The sequence below is a fragment of the Lontra canadensis genome, unplaced genomic scaffold, assembly GCF_010015895.1.
Source record: "Lontra canadensis isolate GAN:19392208 unplaced genomic scaffold, GSC_riverotter_1.0 scaffold71, whole genome shotgun sequence".
In the NCBI taxonomy this organism is placed as follows: Eukaryota; Metazoa; Chordata; class Mammalia; order Carnivora; family Mustelidae; genus Lontra; species Lontra canadensis.
In genome coordinates this window covers 2,033,634-2,052,649 of record NW_022631065.1, presented here as the reverse complement: position 1 = coordinate 2,052,649, position 19,016 = coordinate 2,033,634, and the positions used below count along the sequence as shown (strand labels likewise).

The 19,016-nt window shown below is 43.5% G+C and overlaps 1 protein-coding gene across 1 annotated transcript in view; it reads left to right on the top strand.

Moving 5' to 3' along the window:
• The window catches only part of KCMF1 (potassium channel modulatory factor 1), a 74,668-nt gene extending 71,017 nt beyond the window's left edge, over nucleotides 1–3,651 (top strand). The window contains exon 7 of the mRNA XM_032880674.1: nucleotides 1,542–3,651. Coding sequence (XP_032736565.1) covers nucleotides 1,542–1,803 — 262 coding nt within the window. The 3' untranslated portion in view covers nucleotides 1,804–3,651. The remainder of the gene's footprint in view (nucleotides 1–1,541) is intronic.
• Nucleotides 3,652–19,016: the final 15,365 nt, after the last annotated feature.

Here is a 19,016-nt window from a genome sequence, read left to right as displayed (position 1 = left end):
TTATGGATCTAAGGAGGAAGTGTCAAGTGGGGGAATATACCTTTAGGTTATGTCTGCAAAGTCAGTAACTATGCTGAGTTATGACCAAAAGTGTTGCTTCAGCATAAATCACAGAGCTACCCTGCTACTATGTAACCTTACCTGTAAGGACCTACCAACTTGCCAGAGCCAGATACTGCCCACAGACAGGAGACCTAACTATGTGTATCCACTGCTAGTTCACAGAGCTGTGGATGGAGTGAACGTCTTCAGAAAAGACATCTTCCCACCCTTGACCCATTCTTTTTTTTTTTTTTTTTTTAGCCCCAAACTCAGTGGACTTGATTTGGGATTTTTCTCTCTCTAGTTACTCTGCATCAGACACCCCACTCCCAGGGCATGGGATGGGTAGCCTTTGAGTTGCCTTCCTTGGATTCTGGTTGTACCTTCTTGAAGAGTCCTCTCAGTCATCTGGTACAGGACATTGCACAGGACCTTGCAGTCTGCAGACTACTTTCCCCATCTTTCATTATATCATTTGATCATGACTCATATGATCTATTTTAGGCAATATTTCCCAAAAATGTTTTCTGGGACTTGATATGTTATTCTGAGGAACATATATAATTATTTATGTTCAGTTTTGTTTTTTTTTTTTTTTTTAAGATTTTATTTATTTACTTGACAGAGATTACAAGTAGGCAGAAATGCAGAGGGTTGGGGGGTGGAGCAAGCAAAGAGGCCCAATGTGGGGCTCGATCCCAGGACCCTGGGACCATGACCTGAGCCAAAGACAGAAGCTTAACCCACTGAGCCACTCAGGTGCCCCTTATGTTCAGTTTTTTCCCTGATGAAGAATTTGGGGCAAAACTTAAGTAACAGAAGTAGTTTATTTATTGTTGAACTTCTCAGAACTTTAAATATATTAACATGCATTATGAATCTTCAAGGCAAGAGAGCTTCCAGGCTGCAGCATTTCCAGAGAAAAAGCCTGGTCTCTGGCTACATAGCCATTACATGATGTATGTAGAGCCCAGGCCTTATCTTTGGCCTCTTTGACCAGGGACTGTTCCTGTTCATATTGCCTTGGAGCTCCTGGTGGGGAGATAGTTTCGTTTCGTTTCGTTTCTTTTCTTTTCTTTTCTTTTTTTTAAAAGATTTTATTTATTTATTTATTTATTTGGGAGAGAGAGAGAGAGCATGAGAGGAGAGAGGTCAGCAGGAAAAGCAGACTCCCTGCAGAGCAGGGAGCCTGATGTGGGACTCGATCCTGGGACTGCGGGATCACAACCCAAGCTGAAGGCAGTCGCTCAGCCAACTGAGCCACCCAGGTGCCCCGGGGGGATAGTTTCTTTGGATCCAGAGGGTGACAGTATTGCTGCAAGTGTGGGGAATTCATCGCAGCATAATGAAGGTGACAGCTTAGAGCCAGGCGTTCCAACGGTAGGTTTCAGAGTTTGGCCACCTGTAAAGCTTGCACGGGATCAGAAATCGTCGAAATTGACCCTGCCATTGTTCATTGCCACTTTACCAATAAGATCTTTTCTTTTTAACTCCCGCAGGTTGAATGATCCTAAAATGTCAGAAACAGAGCGCCAGTCCATGGAAAGTGAGCGCGCAGACCGCAGCCTGTTTGTCCAAGAGCTCCTTCTGTCCACTTTAGTGCGCGAAGAGAGCTCGTCCTCCGACGAGGATGAACGGGGGGAGATGGCAGATTTTGGTGCTATGGGCTGTGTAGATATTATGCCTTTAGATGTTGCTTTAGAAAACCTAAATTTAAAAGAGAGTAATAAAGGAAATGAGCCTCCACCACCTCCTCTTTGATGACATCCCAATTCGCAGACAATGTCCTCTGTGCTGTATTTGCCAATGAAAGTGGACAACAACTATCTTGGGTTTGTTTGGTGATTGTAATTTCAGGTCTGTCACTCTTGTTACATTGTGTACATTCAAAGGAAGAGAGAAAATATATATGATAATCATTTCCACTTAACTAATTTTTACTTCTAGCAGGTAAATGTAGGTAGCAGTGCAGGGGTGATCTCTGCTTCCTGTACCTTGACATGCAAAAGGCTCTCCTAATACTCCACATTCAAACTGAAGAGGAAAATTGAAATCTCTAATGAAGCTGCTGTGTGTATTTATGAATATTAATGAATAAAAACTGCTTGGATGGTTTACCTTAACTACTGCATGAGGTTTTTTGCAGCGTGCATGAGTTTTAGTGACCTTGTTATTTAAAAAATTAAATACAAGGAGTAAAACTTAAACAAACATAAAAAGCCCAAAGCTTTCCTGAGCATTATTCAATGGTTACGTGGCAGAAGAGTTAACGCGGCAAAGTAGCTTTTGAATAATGTCCGCCCGAGTCACCTTTCCTGTGTGCCTCCTACGCACAAAGCCAGCTCTGCAGCCGAGTCTGGGGGTCGTAGCCAGGGGTCGCACTCTGACTTGTGTGGCTGTCCTGTCGCCCTGTTAGTCATCCTACCTGTGTGGAGCTCAACCTGTCTCTTTAAACTCATCTGTAGAAGACACACCAGTAAAGCGACTGTCGGAATCTGCTGCGGGGCGTCCGTGTGCCCTCAAAACAAAGCCTGTTCATATGTGTTTAAAGTTTTTACTTGTTGTGGTTGTTGACAATTTTTTTCAATTGTTAAATATGTTTTATTCAGGTGTAGATGAATTTCATTTATTCACTGTTCAACGGAGTTAACCTGAATTATGTTGTCTTTGTTTTTGAAAATCTCACATTCTCAATCATATTTTGCGTTATTTATGTACTTGCTTCATAGTTTGCTGAGACAGATCAGATCAGGGGAGCTTTGAGGATTTGCCTTCCCAGATTTTGTCAGTATATCACAACCAAATTCTTAATGCTAACTCTAGCACCTTTTATTTATTGGGTTTTTTTCTGGCATAAAAAGTAAAGCCTTTTAATTGAATCATGCCACCTATATGCCTATATTATTAATCCTATGTGTAAAAAAAAATGTACAGCTTTTTGGGGTTTGTTTTGGGTTTCGGAGGGGCCGGGATATTTTTTATTTCCTGTTTCAGTTTTTGTGCATAGACTTTCACAATAGCTCCAAGGCAGGGACAGCGGGTTTGGGGGTTGGGGGGCAGTTTTTGGAATGTAAATTTAGGACTTTTAAAAAAGGTGCGCACAGCTTCTGATAAATTTATAACTAGACTTAACCTAATCATGTCTTGTTCCAGTTCTCCTTTCTCAAGTCTCCTCTCTTTCTCCTGTCGTCCTTTTCCTTTCCCATCTGTGTTTCTCCGTTCCTCCAACATGACAAGCATACAGACTTGAACACCCTCCGGTGTTCTTCCGAGAACTGTGAAGTCCATGTTCGTCCAAATGTAACCAAAAAAGAAGTCACCCCACATGTCTAGAAACTGTTGCTTCTCCTCCTCTGAAACTTCAGACTCCAACAACTTCCAAATATAATAGCTTTGTTTTCTTTAGTTTCTGTGATGGAAAATGTTTTCAAGGAAAATTTTACACCAGGCTTCTAGTTATACTAGAAGTCAAGTCCAGTAGGGTTTTTCTTTTTTTTTCAAAAATTGGTTGTTTAGACGGTTCAAAAACCAGTTTTCAAGCTGTGGTCTTTTCAAACACATCTTCTGCACATAAGTCACACATTTCAATAAAGCATTTTCAAGACTGTTGACCACTTGAATTTCTTTGCTGTTGGTGAATTAGCCTAACCATTACGCAGGGATAGTATTGTATCTCTAATCCAAGAGATTTTTTTTTTTCCTTTTTATGCGAAACGTGGAGGTCCTGATTTTGTGTGAATGCATTGCTTTGGATGTGAGAAACAGGAATTGCCAATAATGTGCTTTCCCTTTTCTGCACAAGTTCTGGGAAAATGTAAGATCCTTCCTTTTTTCACATGGTTTGAGGGAACAACTGTAAGTCCATTCAGGGCAGTTTAATTTAGATGATCAGTTGAACACTTCAGCAGACCTAAAGGTTCATAAGATTCCATCTCATGTAGAATACTGTATATTAATTATTTTTTACCAGATATTTTACAGATACCTCACCTCGTCCTGTATGTAATCAATAATAATGTATTTTAGGCTAGAAAGACACAGACTATCAATATAAAAAATATATTTAAGCCCTTCAAATTCTTGTGTCCTTTTTCTTTAGTTTCCGAATTAACATCATGCTGTTGGATTTATTGAATAAAAATAATTACGAAGATTTTAAGATACAGAGGGGACAAAATTCAGCATACCATTGTTTGTTACTACTACACCCTCCAATTTCTAAGGACCAGATCCTGGTTTTTGCAGGGTTTTTGTTGAGTTTTGAGTATTTAGGGCATAAATTGGAAGTGTTCTTTCTGTAGTGCTTGTCTCTACTTCCTGGTTGGATATAATTTAAGTCTGTCTGCTCAGGGTGTTCAGGCGTCTAATGTCATGACTCAGAGAACCCAAAAAAATTGATAGTGAAGAAGACCTACAGAGAATGTTGGAAACTCTACTTCTTTTTATTTCTGTGTGAATTGTGGAGTAGAAGATACAGTGTGTTTAAGAATCCCCAATTAATTCCTGCTAAACCATCATTGTGTGTAGGATAGCGATAGACATTACACTCCTGGATATTTCATCATGGAGGACAATGGAATTCGGAATTTGAGATGTAGAATCTACCTCCTTACTTCCCCAGATTGTTTTTCATTCATATTTCAGCTATTTTGATCAAGTAGAAATACCTGTGCTTTCATAGCTGCAGTCGTAAGATGCCATTTCTGTGGTTGGCTATAGTGAGATACGTGGACGTGTATTTAGTTTGTATTGTTATTTATTTAATAGAATTGGAGCCTAGGTTTGTTACTAAGGAATAGTCAATTCTTCCATTTAGTGGACTCAGGTTATATAATAGAAGGCCCTTCTCCCTATGGCCCCCCAAAGAAATGTAGCTTAGGATAGCAGATACTTTATTACCATAAGAGAAGTAACAAAACATTCATCCCATTATCTATTTAAAGCCAATAAAAGGTGATAGAGAGGAAGGGTAGCAGAAGGAGGTGGCTGGAGGTAAAGGGTCTTCTGAATGGGATCCCTACCCCTGAAAAAGATTGAGTAAAAGTCTAACGTAAATGGAGGCTAATCTGGGGAGGACCGCCCTGTGGGGCTTGGACTGTGTGAGAACAGTGAATCAGAGGAGCTGGCACTAAGAACTCTTCAACAAATGCATCCGTCCTGTGGAGCAAAGCCTGCAGCGACGTTCGTAGGAAATATCTTGGGTTTTCAAAGTCTATGCTCGCAGAGTTGCGGAGGCACACGCAAGCTTCATTCCATGCGCGGTAATAGGTAAACATTAACTCTTGGTTCTGTTTCTCGGCCTATCTCTGCTTGAATATTTGCTCTAGAAATAAAATAGATGAGCTTGGGGAGTTCCTTATGTAAGGAACCCCACAGCACATCTCAGATACAGATGTTCGTTGCCAGTCCCTCAACTTTGTTAACATTCAAATGTTCAAAGAGGACTGAACTCTCCACGATGTGGGCTCAGATGAATCCCACATGGCATTTGAGGCCCCGTTACCAGGTGGGTCGTGCCCTAGTCAGGGTCCTCAAATTATACGGTAGGGTGCTCCCTGCAAGCCCGCGGGTCTTACAAAGTCAGCTGAACTGTGCAGCAATGGGTAAAGGGTCATTCAATCAAAAAGAAGCCCTGCAGTATGATTTTGTGTCCCCGAGGCTGCTCCTTGGCATACAGCTCGTGCACAGACCCTACTGAGTGCGCATGGGGATTTGAAAGGCCCGTGGGCCGTGTGCACAAACCCCTCGAAGGGCTGCCTTCCTCAGGCCTAGCCTGACAGTTTCTCTCTTCTAGTCTAAGAGGCCTTTAGTAATCCTTTACAAAGCACCAGGGACCTGGTCTTCACTTTGTTTCCTGTGTAGACGGATGTAACCTGTGGTTTGATGGCTGCTCTGTCTCCATAAACCAGGGGCACTGTCCTCCCGATCTTACCTACTTTTTGAGTTCTTGGGGTGTACAGAGCTTTGGGCTAAGCCTAAGCATCATTGGCAACTCGCGATTTTTACAGACATTTCCCCGCAAGAGAATCTTTCAGAAACAATTTCCTAAAAGAGCCCTTCTCCCTTTCCCAGCTGGGGGGTGTCTCAGGGTCACCAAGCCTGTTGGATTTTGTAGGTCAGGTGTCCAATCTGATCTGGTGTGTGAGCTACTGCTTTAAATCTTGCTGTCGGATTTGAGCATGTTCAGAATTCTGCTGCACACGAAAAACATCAGTCTGCATTTAATAGCAAAGCTGGCACAAAACAGATGGGATGTCCTCTTCTGTAAGTTGGATGGAATCCCAGCTCTCCCTTAAGATGTTCTGACCGCACCCCGCATAAAAGGTTTACTTAAGGTGGAAGCAACCATATTCCTAGGATAAGATTTTGTAAGCCTCCTAAATCAGCAAGTGGACCAGGTCACTGGGAAGCAGGCCTCAGCCACTATCTCTAGGGACTAAAGACTTCATGGTTGTACCCTAGACTCATACACTATTCTGACCAGACTTGAATGCCTTTAATCTTGCCTATGACAGACTCTCATGACAATTAACAAGACACTAGTTTCACCAATAAAGACCCATTTAGGGGGCGGGGTGGGCATGTGGGTGGCTCAGTCAGTAGAGCACATGACTTCTGATCTTAGGGTTATAAGTTTGAGCCATGTTGGGTGTAGAGATTACTTAAAAATAAAATCTTCAAAAAAAAATTTGGATATGCAGTATGCTAATTAAAGTCTATTGAATTGCAAAAGAGCATGTTGGAGCTGCCATTGGAGTATGGCCCAGTTGGATGGCAGCCACCTTGTTAGCTGACTTCTCTTAGAATTAAAGCTACCTTGGAAAATATCACACTGAGTGTACAGTAGAAATTTAGAATAAATTACAGACATTACAACAGGCTCCCAGACTACACTGAACCCTTATATAGATTATCTTTTATAACATCATCACTTGGCCACCCAGCTTTTCTGTGTTTTCTGATTTGAATACATTCTTGGGTACATATATAAATAAACTTTGTGCAATACCCATCACTTTCCATTTCATTCATGTGGATAACACAGCTTGACTTCAATGTCTAAATCGTATCATCTTAACATATAAGTAGTGCCCAACAACAGACTAGGACATCTGTGTACGAGGGTCTTAGCTGTTCCACAAGGAATTTCTGTAGTTTGAACCACCCACCTGCCACCCGTGAATATCTTATTTCTCCTCTTGTCCCTCCTTTCTTCCTCTCCTGTTTCCTTCTGTCTTCTGTCTGTGTGTGTGTGTTTCATTAATGCTGACATTCTTAGATACATTTGCCCACAGAATTTTCAGGACCTGCCCAGGTTGTTTCCCACCCATTGCTGATGTCATCTGGGATGACCAGGAAGATCAGGCCGGGCTTGAGAGGTGGAGGTGTGGCCTCAGTCCTCAGTCCAGAAAAGGACTTTGAATTACTTATTATACTTACTTACTTACACATACTTACAACTTCACAGGACAAGTTAGACTAGAAAGAGAAAATCAGGAAGAACCTCTAGAATTTCTTCATCTGCTTGGATAGAGTCCCATTCAAGACCAGAGTGGGTACAAGGCTTTGCTCCTTATTAATCTTTTTTTCCTCTTCAGGGTCCCTATTGGTGTCTTGGTTGTTGTCAGTTTTCCCTTTTTTATTTTTTTTAAGATTTTATTTATTTATTTGACAGAGATCACAAATAGAGAGGCAGGGAGAGGGAGAGGGGGAAGCAGGCTCCCTGCTGAGCAAAGAGCCTGATGCGGGGCTCGATCTTAGGACCCTAAGATCATGACCAGAGCGGAAGGCAGAGGCAACCCACGGAGCCACCCAGGCACCCCAGGTTTTCCCTTTTTGAACACCCAACTGCTTCCAGGTAATAACAGCATTAAAAGTGTTAGTGGAGGGACATCTGGGTGGCTCAGTCAGTTGAGCCTCCAACTCTTGATCTCAGCTCAGGTCTTGATCTCAAGGTCATGGGATGGTGCCCCGCCGTATCAGGCTCCCTGCTCAGGGGGAGTCTGCTTCTTTCTCCCTCTCTCTCTGCTCCTCCCCCCAGTTCATGGTCTCTCTCTCTCTCCCAGTTAAATAATAAACCTTTAAAAAAAATTATGGCAGAGGGGCGCTTGGCTGGCTCAGTTGGTAAGACATACGACTCTTGATCTCATGGTTGTGAGTTTGAGCCCCACACTGGATATAGAGATTACTTAAAAATAAAATCTTTAGGGACACCTGGATGGCTTCACAGTTGAGCATCCCACTCTTGGGTTTCAGCTCAGGTCATGACCTCAGGGTCCTGGGATCAAGTCCTGAGTCAGGCTCTGGGCTTAACCAGGAGTCTGCTTGAGATGTTTTCCCCTCTTTCTCCCTTCCCGCTGCTCCAACCCTTGATCACACACACACACTCTCTCTCTCTCTCTTTCCCTCTATCTCTCATAAATAAAATCTTTAAAAAACAACATAAAATCTTAAAAAACAAACAAAAAAAGGACAGTGGAGGAAATTACAAAAGTTTGGCATCTAGCCTGAACAAGCTCTTTCACTTTAACCTGGGGCTATAGGGTTTGAGACTTATGAAGTGTGTCTGTGAAGAAAGGTGGAGTGTACATTTTAAAAGACTTTAAGCATATTTCAATGGGTCTTTTATTTATTTTTATTTATTAGAGAGAGAACAGGACGGAGGTATCATCCTAGGTCTGGCGACACAGGTGTCAAAGAATCAACACTGATAAAGGCCTTCCTGAGGATCCCACCACCTTTCCATGTACTTAGTTGACTGAGTCCCATGTGAGGCTCTGCCTTGAACAAAGCGAGGATGCCCCTGCCCCTCTAAGTAACACGGCTGTCTGTCGTTGCAGCTGCTCAGGCCAGAATCTCTTGGGATCATTTTCTACTTTTCTTTCCCCTTGAACTTCACATCCATTTAATCAGCAAATCCGGCTAGCTCTCTTTCCACAACTTGTCCAGACACTGGTCTCTTTCCACCACCTCCAGGGTTGCCCATGACCCAGGCCACCATCACCTGCCACCAAGCTCAACGTCACAGCTTCCCTGCTACCCCCAGCCCTGCTCCCCTACGTCTCCTCCCACGCCCTCTCAACACAGCACCTGGACGATCTCGAGAGAACCCAGGAAGATACCGTCACCGTGAGCCTTGGTGCCCCGTGATGGCTGCCACGTCTCCCGGAGCAAAGCCAGAGTTCTCCCCATGGCCTGAGGCCCTGCAGGATGTGGTTCCTGTTACTCTGCTGGGCTCAGTCCCTACTGCTCTTTATTCCCTCCTCGCTGGCCTCACCGGCCGCCATGCTGCTCCTTGGACCCGCCACAGCTTTGGGACCTCGGCCTTCGCAGCTGCCTTTCCTTGAAGGGCCACGTTCCCTCACCTCCTTCCCTTTGTCAGCGAGGTCTTCCTGACCATCCAAGTCAGAACAGCCATTCCAGGCCCACCCGAGGTTCCCCAGCCCCTTTTCCCGTTTACCAGTAATTCCATCAGCGTCACCTCCCCAACATACACACACGCCCACACGCACACACACAGACATGCAATAACATATACTTACACACACATAAAGTCATACAGCTATGCACATATATATGCACGCACACACGGATGCCTGCTCTGTTTTTGCCACTGTATCTACAACAGTGTTTAGCGCATAGGAAGTACCCCCACAACTAAGGGGTAAAAGAATGAATATTGTGGACCAACCTTTGTTAAAAGTGGTTTTATTATTTTCGAAGTACAGAAAAATATCAAATACACAGCCACTGTGGAAAAGAGTCTGGCTAGAGTCTGGCTGTTCCTCAAAACATTAAGTCATCATTTCTTGACCCAGGGATTCCACTGGGTGGAATGGTATGCACCCAAGACACTTAAAAACATTGGTTCACACAAAAATTCCTACATGAATGTTCACAGCAACATTACTCATAATAGCCAAAGAGTGGAAACAACCCAAACGCCCTTCAAGTGATGGAGGGACAAAACAAACACAATGTAGCCCCACAATGGAGATCACGTGGCCACAGAGAGGAGAGGAGCACCGAGCCATGCTACAGCTTGGAAGGGCCTTGAAAACCTCACGCCAAAGGAAAGAAGCGAGACATGAACCATCTATTACAGGATTCCATTCCTTTTTCATTTTTTAAAAAAATATTTATTTATTTATTTTAGAAAGCATGAGAGAGAGAGAGAGAGCACACCCATGGTTGCATGAGAGAGACAGAGGGAGAGAGAATCCCAAGCCTCCCCACTGAGGGCAGAGCCCATCACCGGGCTCCATCCCAGGACCTGACATCATCACCTGAGCCGAAATGGAGAGCCAGACACTTAACCCACTGAGGCGCCCCTGTCTATGATTCCATTTTAAATAAGTGATCAGAAGAGACAAATTGAGAAAGAACAAAAGTGGACTCGTGGTCCACAAGAGCTGGGGGGAGCAGAGTGCAGAGTGACTGACTGCTAATGGGTAAGGATTTTTTTTTGAGTTGATAAAAATGTTCTAGAACAAATAGCAGTGAATTCTCTAAAACCCACAGAATTGTACACACTTTAAAACAGAGAATTCTATGTGAAGTTTTTTTAAGGCTTATTTATTTAAGTAATCTCTACACCCAACATGAGGCTGAAACTCATTCTGACAGAGCCAGCCAGACACCCTTATGGGAGCTTTATCTTTAAAAAAAAAAAAAAAAAAAAAAAAGGTTGGAGATTCCTTAAAAAAAAACACTTTTTTAAAAAATTTATTTACTTTCTTTATATAAATTTAATTTTTTTGAATTAACATATAATGTATTATTAGCCCCAGGGGTACAGGTCTGTGAATCGTCAGGCTTACACGCTTCACAGCACTCACCATAGCACATCCCCTCCCCAATGTCCATAACCCCACCACCCTCTCCCTACCACCCCCGCCCCGTAACCCTCAGTTTGTTTTGTGAGATTAAGAGTCTCATGGTTTGCCTCCCACCCAATCCCATCTTGTTTCATTTTATCTATTTATTTTTTAATAATCTCTACACCCAACATGGGGCTCAAATTCCTGACCCCCATCAAGAGTCCCACTCTCCTCCAGCCACAAGCCCCCAAATGTGAGATAGTCTGAATGTCTCCATCTTACAGTGGATGAAAGTAAGTTTCAGGGAACAGCTCTGCCCCAGGGGGCAGCAACCTTGTACATCTTTCCCCAGGGAGTGGGACCCAGATCCTGGTAGCCAGTCCTGCAATTCCTCCTGGAGCAGCAGGAGGTAAGCGACCTTGGGAGTTGCTGCCCTGGGTCTGATTCACCCACCTGCCTGCCTTTAAGGATCCTGCCATGAGGCCTTCTCATCCCTCTACCCAAGGGCAGCACTTGCCCCTTCTCCCTGCTTCCAAAGATGTCTGCAGGCCTCTGCCTTGCCCATGAAGCCACTGGGCTAGAGGTGACAGCTGGCTTCTCCATACAGCACGGCGGCTCACTGCCTGGGCCATCTGCTCTCGGGACCCCCTGCTCGGCGTCATCCCGGGGGACTCCGGACACAGATGCTGACACCATGCTGACTTTGGCTGCCTGTGTAGGTGACATCCTGTCTGTCTAAACCCATGGGCTCTCAGTGTGTGGAAGCGTGGCCGGCCAGCCCAGCCACAGCAGCAACAGTCCTCACAGTCCCATTGGCCACCACAAAGCTGCCTAGAGAACGTTTAACACTAAGATGTGGAAATAAAATGGATTTTCCGGGTCTCGTCCTTGTCAAAGCCAAGCCCCTGACCCAGGTGGTCTAACTCAAATTGGACGGAATAAAATCCATCTGGCATGATATGTAATATGACAGTAAATTAAGATGAGGACACTCCTAGAAAACACAAGACGACTTGTTCTTCAAATGTTCTCCTCAAACCCCATCAAAATTTCTGCCTTATCTTTCCAATGGGAAATTCAGAGGAGCCAAGAATTCAGAAAAGTCTCTCTGGGAACATTTAGAAAGTCATCCTTGGGAAAATTTTTGGGTAGACACTTAAAGCCACTTAATAACTTTTACAAACTGGTCCAGCCATACACATAAATTTCTTTCTCAAGATTAGGAATTAAACTGGTGGCCTTTATGCTGTATTTGAACATTGTCTCCAGAATTGGAGCATTCCACAGGCTGAAGGTCATCACCCATCAAGAACATTTAATTGAGGCACCTCACGGAGACCTTCATCAATTACCAGCCTGATTTTCCAGCTGCCTCTTATGTCCTTCAGATGGACAAGTCTGGCTAATTGCTGGGAAGGAGAGGCCATGGCTCCTGAACCATTTCTGCTTGTGTTTGTGGTTGAAAGGGATCCCTTCAGCAAGGATGGGTGCAGGGCTCCCTTTCTTGGTATGTGGGACTGGTGATCAGTCTTCATGAATGGGCTCCATGTTGACTAGGAGGCCGGGAGGTGTTGCTCTAGTGACCCAGGGCCAAGCATGGGAAGAACCAGATCTGGGACTCAATCCCAGCTCAGGCCCAGGCTAGCTATGTGGGGCTGGAGCAGTTCCTCATCCCTGAGCCTGCCTCTCCTGCTCTGGGAGACGAGCAGCTTTCCCCTCAGGCTGCCTGTTTAAGGGCAGAAATCCTGTCCAGGAAGGCACCTGGCAGTCTCACCCCTGGGAGGCTCCAACAACTGGGGCAGGAAGGAGAGGCATGAGGAAAACACATACTTCCCTAACCCCAGCCATGGGGATGAACATCCTTTCAGCGTTAAGAGAAGTAGACCATTGGCTTGTGATGGACTTCTCTTCCTGAGTCTCAGAATCAGGGGTCTGAGCCAGGCCTCCCATGATCTCAGCAACTTCTGTGCCTTTTATTCAACAGCGGTTTGGGTAAGCCAGCAACAACCAAACTAGTCTAGCAGAACGTTTCTAAAGGAACCTTGTAAAGGTGGGTGATGGGGCGCCTAGGTGGGTCAGTGGGTTAAAGCCTCTGCCTTTGGCTCAGGTCATGATCCCAGGGTCCTGGAATCAAGCCCTGCATCGGGCTCTCTGCTGAGCAGGGAGCCAGCCTGCTTCCTTCTCTCTCTCTGCCTACTTGTGATCTCTGTGTGTCAAATAAATAAATTTTTTTTTTTAAATCTAAAAAAAGAAAAGAAAAACGAAAACGAGGTGGCCTCACATTGAACGCCGCTCCCCAGCTTTGGCAGCTGACTTCACAGCTCCCCCACTGCAGCACGGGTGTGAGGGTGACAGCTACCACCCCTGATTGATCAATGGATCGATCTATTATTCTTAAACTTTTGTTAGTAATCGCTCTACCCAGCATGGGGCTCAAACTCGAGACCAGGTGATCAAGAGTCACATGCTCCACCCACGCAGCCCGCCAGGTGCCCCCAACTGTGCCTGAGTTAGAAAAAAAACAGCCTTACAGCGCCAGAGTGATGTTTACTGGGCCTTACGGATCCAGGAATTTAGCTGTATTATTTTATCTCATCATTCCATTTACTTTGCTATCATCACCCCCATTTTATTATTATTTTTAAAGATCTTATTGATTTGAGAGAGAGCACGTGAGGGGGAGGGGCAGAGGGAGAAGCAGACTCCCCAACCAGCCGGAGCCAGTCGCGGGGCTCAATCCCAGAACCCCAGGATCATGGCCCAAGTGGAAGGCAGACCCTGAGCCAACTGAGTCATTTAAGCGACCCTCATCACCCCATTTTAGAAAGGAGAGAACTGAGGTCCAGGAGGGTTAGTAACCAGTCCGAAGTCACACGGTGCTTTCTGAGGCCCGCGGGCGTGTGCTTCCCAGCAGGGTGAGGTTGGAGGGTCTTTACAGCAAGGACCGGGAACCTGGAGGGCAGGGTGTTGGGAGACAAATGAGGGTGAAGTTCGGGATGTGGCCACATGGGGGCAGTGCATCAACACGAAACGGAAAGGCAGCCCCTTGCCCATCCCTCAGCCCTTGAAGAGTTCCAAGAGGTCATTTTAACATTTATTTTTAAAGGTTTGGCAGGCGGTAGTGGGAACTGGTAGTGGGAACTGGGTAGTGGGAACTGGTAGTGTCTGGGGCCAGGCTGCCTGGTATCCAAGCTGTCTCCATCGTTTACCCTTGCAGACCTGTTCTCCTCTGCAGTGGCTCACTCAGCAATGGCCAGAGAGGACTCCAAAGCAACAGGGGACAGGTGACGGAGCCTAACTAGTTGAAGCCAGGGGGCTGCAATGATCACAGTGTGCGGCAAGACTGAAATGGCAGCCAACAGGGTCAGCACGGAGGAGAGTTAGAGAGGTTGTTAATAGAACTTGTCCCAATCACCAGCAAAATAGTTGGTTAGCCAACAAGGGTACTCTTCAAATTGAACCATCAAAACCAAACCAAAACAAACAAACGAGGATGATGATGATGAAGAAAGAGCAGTTGCTCGGGTGAAAAGTCACACCTCCTTTCCCAGTGTCTACACAAAGTCACTTTTCAAATCCAGAGCCCACTGATTGAAGAAGAGGCTGGACTCCAGGATTGAAGGACCCTACAGCACATGACAATTGAACTGGTAAGTTCTGGCCTTCTCCCAGAGGGACTTTGGTTATTTACTTGGGTAACTGGGCATTGGGAAAAGGAAAATACCTAAACATTTTGAGGACAATTGGCCACAGACTCCCAGCTGACTTTGATCACCTGAGACCAAAGTGTAATCAGGGTCCCTTGTTAGAATGGGAGCATGTAGGGGGCACCTGGCTGGCGCAGTTGGTGGAGTATGTGACTTGATCTTGAGGTTGTGAGTTCAAGCCCCACTTTGGGTGTAGAGACCCCTTAAAATTAAATCCTTCTGGGGCTCCTGGGTGGTTCAGTAGTTTAAGCGTCTGCCTTTGGCTCAGGTCATGATCCCAGGGTCCTGGGATTGAGCCCCGCATCAGCCTTCCTGCTCAGCGGAGAGCCTGCTTCTCCCTGTGCCTGCTGCTCCCCCTGCTAGTGCTCTCTCTCTCTCTCAATCTCTGTCAAATAAATAAATAAAACCATAGAAAGAAGATGAAGAATAGGAGCATATAGGGGCCAGGTAATAAATGGCAATAAATGGAGTTCTGGCCAAAGCCCAGTTCAGAGTAGACGCGTTGAGGCTTGTGTTACCCAGCGGTCGCTTCCCCAGGCTCCCAATGTGTATTACTAATAGACATCCTTGAAAGTTGGCCTAATCCCTGCTGTTCTTTTCATTATAGCCATCTGGATAGGTCTGTAATGGTATCGCAATGTGGTTTTAATTTACTTTTCCAAATTGGCTAATACTATTCAGCATCATATGCTTATTAAATATTGTTTATCTTCTTTGGTGACATGCCTATTTCGCCCATATTTTAATTCGGTTGTTTCTTTGTTTGTTTGTTTTTAATTAATGTATAATGTATTATTTGCTTCAGGGGTACAGGTCTGTGACGGTTGTTTGTTTCTTGAGTTCAGTTCTTTATATATTCTGGATACAAGCCCTTATCACATATAGAACGTGCAAATAATTTTTCCCAGTGGCTTATCTTTTCATTTTCTTAATTGCATCTTTTACAGAGCAAAGGTTTTTAATTTTGATGAAGTTCAATGTTTTTTTTCCTTTTATGGATCATTCCTTCAGTATCATGGCTAAGAATTCTTTTCCTAACCCCAGGTCACAAAGATTGTCTCCAGTGTTCTCTTCTAAAAGTTTTATAGTTTTACTTTATATATTTATATCTATAATCAAATTTATTTTACCACCAAATTCTATTACATCATCCAAGAACTATACAATTAATTTTTATTGGGTTTAAATTCATATAACGTAAAATTAACCATTTTAAAGTATACAGTTCAATGGCTTTTAGTACATTCATATTATTATGAAACCACAATCTCTATGTAGTTCCAAAACATTTCACTTCTCAAAACAAACCAAAACACAACCCTGTACCCATTTTTCCCTTCCTGCAACCCCTGGCAACCACCTACTTGGTTTCTGTTTCTGTGGATTTACCTATTCTGAACATTGCATGAAATGAAAACAAATAGTAAGTATTCTTTTTTTTTTTTTTTAAGATTTTATTTATTTACTTGAGAGAGTGAGAGAGAGCACAAGCTGGGAGAGGGACAGATGGGGAGGGAGAAGCAGGGAGCCAGATGTGGGACTCCATCCCAGGAGCCCGAGAGCATGACCTGAGTGGAAGACAGATGGTTAACTGACTGAGCCACCCAGGGGCCCAACACGTGTTCTTTTACTTAACATGTTTTCAAAGTTTGTCCATGTTTTAGCAGTTGTCAATATTTCATTCCTTTCGAGGCACCCGGCTGGCTCAGTCAATGGAGCGCAGGGCTCTTAATCTCAGAATCGAGAGCTCGAGCCTCACACCTGGAGGTAGAATTTACTTTAAAAAAATTAAAAACATATTTAATTCCTTTTCCTGACTCAATAATATCTTATCACTTATATATGCCGCAAGTTAGTAATCCGTTCATCCACTGATGGGTACTTGGTTTGTTTCCATCTTTTGACTGTTATGAGTAGTGCTGCTATGAACACAGTACGTATGTACAAATATTTATTTGAGTGCTTGTTTTCAATTCTCTTGTGTAAATAGCTAGTAATAGAACTGCTGGGTCATGTGGTAATTCTGTTTAACTTTCTGAAGAACTGATAAATTGTTTTTCCACAGTGGTTGCACCATTTTACATTTGTACCAGAAAAGTATAAGAATTCTGATTTCTCCACATTCTCACCAACACTTGTTACTTTCTGTTTTTTTTTCTAAGATTTTATTTATTTATTTGACAGAGAGAGAAAAATCACACGTAGGCAGAGAGGCAGGCAGAGAGAGAGAGGAGGACACAGGCTCCCCACTGAGTAGAGAGCCCAATGCGGGGCTCAATCCGAGGACCTTGAGATCATGACCTGAGCCAAAGGCAGAGGCTTAACCCACTGAGCCACCCAGGCACCCCTACTTCCTGTTTTTTAAATTATCTTCATCTTAATGGGTGTGTAGTGCTATCTCATTACGCTTTGGATTTGCATTTTCCTAACGACTAATGATGTTGAACATCTTTTCACGTCATTATTGGCAATTTGTCTTCTTGTCTTTTTTGGAGAAATAGCTATTCACGTCCCTTGATGCATACATGTTTTTAATGTCTCTAGAATCATATTTGACTTAAATTTTTAAAGTAAGGCACAAAGAGGGTGCCTGGCTAGATCAGTCGGTGAAGCTGCTACTCCTGATCTCAGGCTTGTGAGTTCTAGCCCAGTCTGAGTGTAGGGGTTACTTAAAAGATAAAATCTTTAAAATAAAATGAAATAAATAAGACATGCCCTAGGTGTGTGAAGGTGGGTGTCTTTATCATAATCACCCGTGACCAAGAAAGAATAACCAGCCCCTAAGACGGAAGTAAGCCACTGAAGGTGTTATCAATAGAGATGTTAAAAGGATTTAATTTCCCTGGTTAGCTTTCTGTAAAAAGACCAACCCTAAAGGCCCTTATTGGCAACCCTGTTAGGACCCCTCTTACTTCTGACAGCTTTTTTTATATCCTTGCTTAATAAACTTTTATCACTTCACTCAAAAAAATAAAAAACAAAATCTTTAAAATAAAATAAAATAAAATAAGGCATGAAGTTTAAGCCAAAGTGAGGTTTTTCGGTATATGGATATAGAATTGTTCTAATATTATTGGTTGAAAAGATTATCCTTCCTCCATTGCACCAATGTCAAAAATCAAATCTCCATATTTCATTGGTCTGCATATCTAAACATTCACTAATAGCACATTGTCTCGATTACTTTAGCTTTAAAATGGGTTGGGTTCTGTTTCATTCCTTCTTTTCAAGATTGTGTTAGCTATTTGCCTTTTCTTATCAACTTCATTTATTTTACTATTTTTTTAAAGATTGTATTTTTAAGTAATCTCTACACCCAGTGTGGGGCTGAAACTCACAACCCCAAGATCAACAAGAGTCTTGTGCTCTGTCAGTTGAGTTAGTCAAGCACTTCTCTCCATTTATGTAGATCTTCCTTTATGACTTTCATCTGAGTGTCATAGTTTTCTTATGTGTATGTTATTAGGTTTATAACTAAGAATTTCATTTTTTGGTATCATAAATGATACTAATTTTTTTTTAAATTTTGGTTTCCACTTGTACATTGTTAGCATATAAAAAGAAATATGTTTTGTTTTTGTGTGTTGACCTTGTATCCTGTGACCTTGCTAAATTCACCTGTTGGTTTAAGGAGTGTTTTTTGTGGAGATCTTGGGAGTTTCTGTGCAGACAATTATGTTATCTGATACTAGGAACAGTTTTTATCTCTTCCTTTCCGATATCTGTGCCCTTTATTTCTTTTCCCTTGCTACCAAGATTAGATTATGAGCCATTTTTAATCACAACATTTCTGACACCAAATGTGTGAGTTTTTTCCACACCAGCAATTGCTCTGACCAACTGGGTATCCTACAATTTAATTCAATTTTTTAAAAGGTTTTATTTATTTATTTATTTATTTATTTATTTATTTATTTATTTAAGAGAGCTACACACACAAGGGGGGCAGCAGTTCATAGAGGGAAGGGGGAGGGAGAGGGAGAGAATCCCAAGCACATTCCCCTCTGAGCACGGAACACAGAGCCAGATGTGGGCCTTGATCTCAGTACCCCAAGATCATGACCTGAGCCAAAACCTAGAGCCAGACGGCTAACTGACTAAGCCACCAGGTGCCTCTAATTCCATTCTGACACTAAGTACCCAGAGTTAGCACAGATTACACAGATTAAGGGCTCAGTCCCACAAAATTCACCCCCTCCCCCGACCCTAGATTCCAGTCCCAAGTCCAAGTTGTCACCTGCCCTTCTGATAAACCAGCTTGTCAGTTTGGATAATTTAGGAGAATGGCTCACAAGATTCACGAAAACACTTTACTCACTATTGTCAAATTATTATTAAGGATACAGCTCAGGCGTGCCTGGGTGGCTTAGCTCATTGGGCATCTGCCTTTGGCTCAGGTCTTGATCCCGGAGTCCTGAGATTGTTGAGCCCCATGTCAGACTCCCTG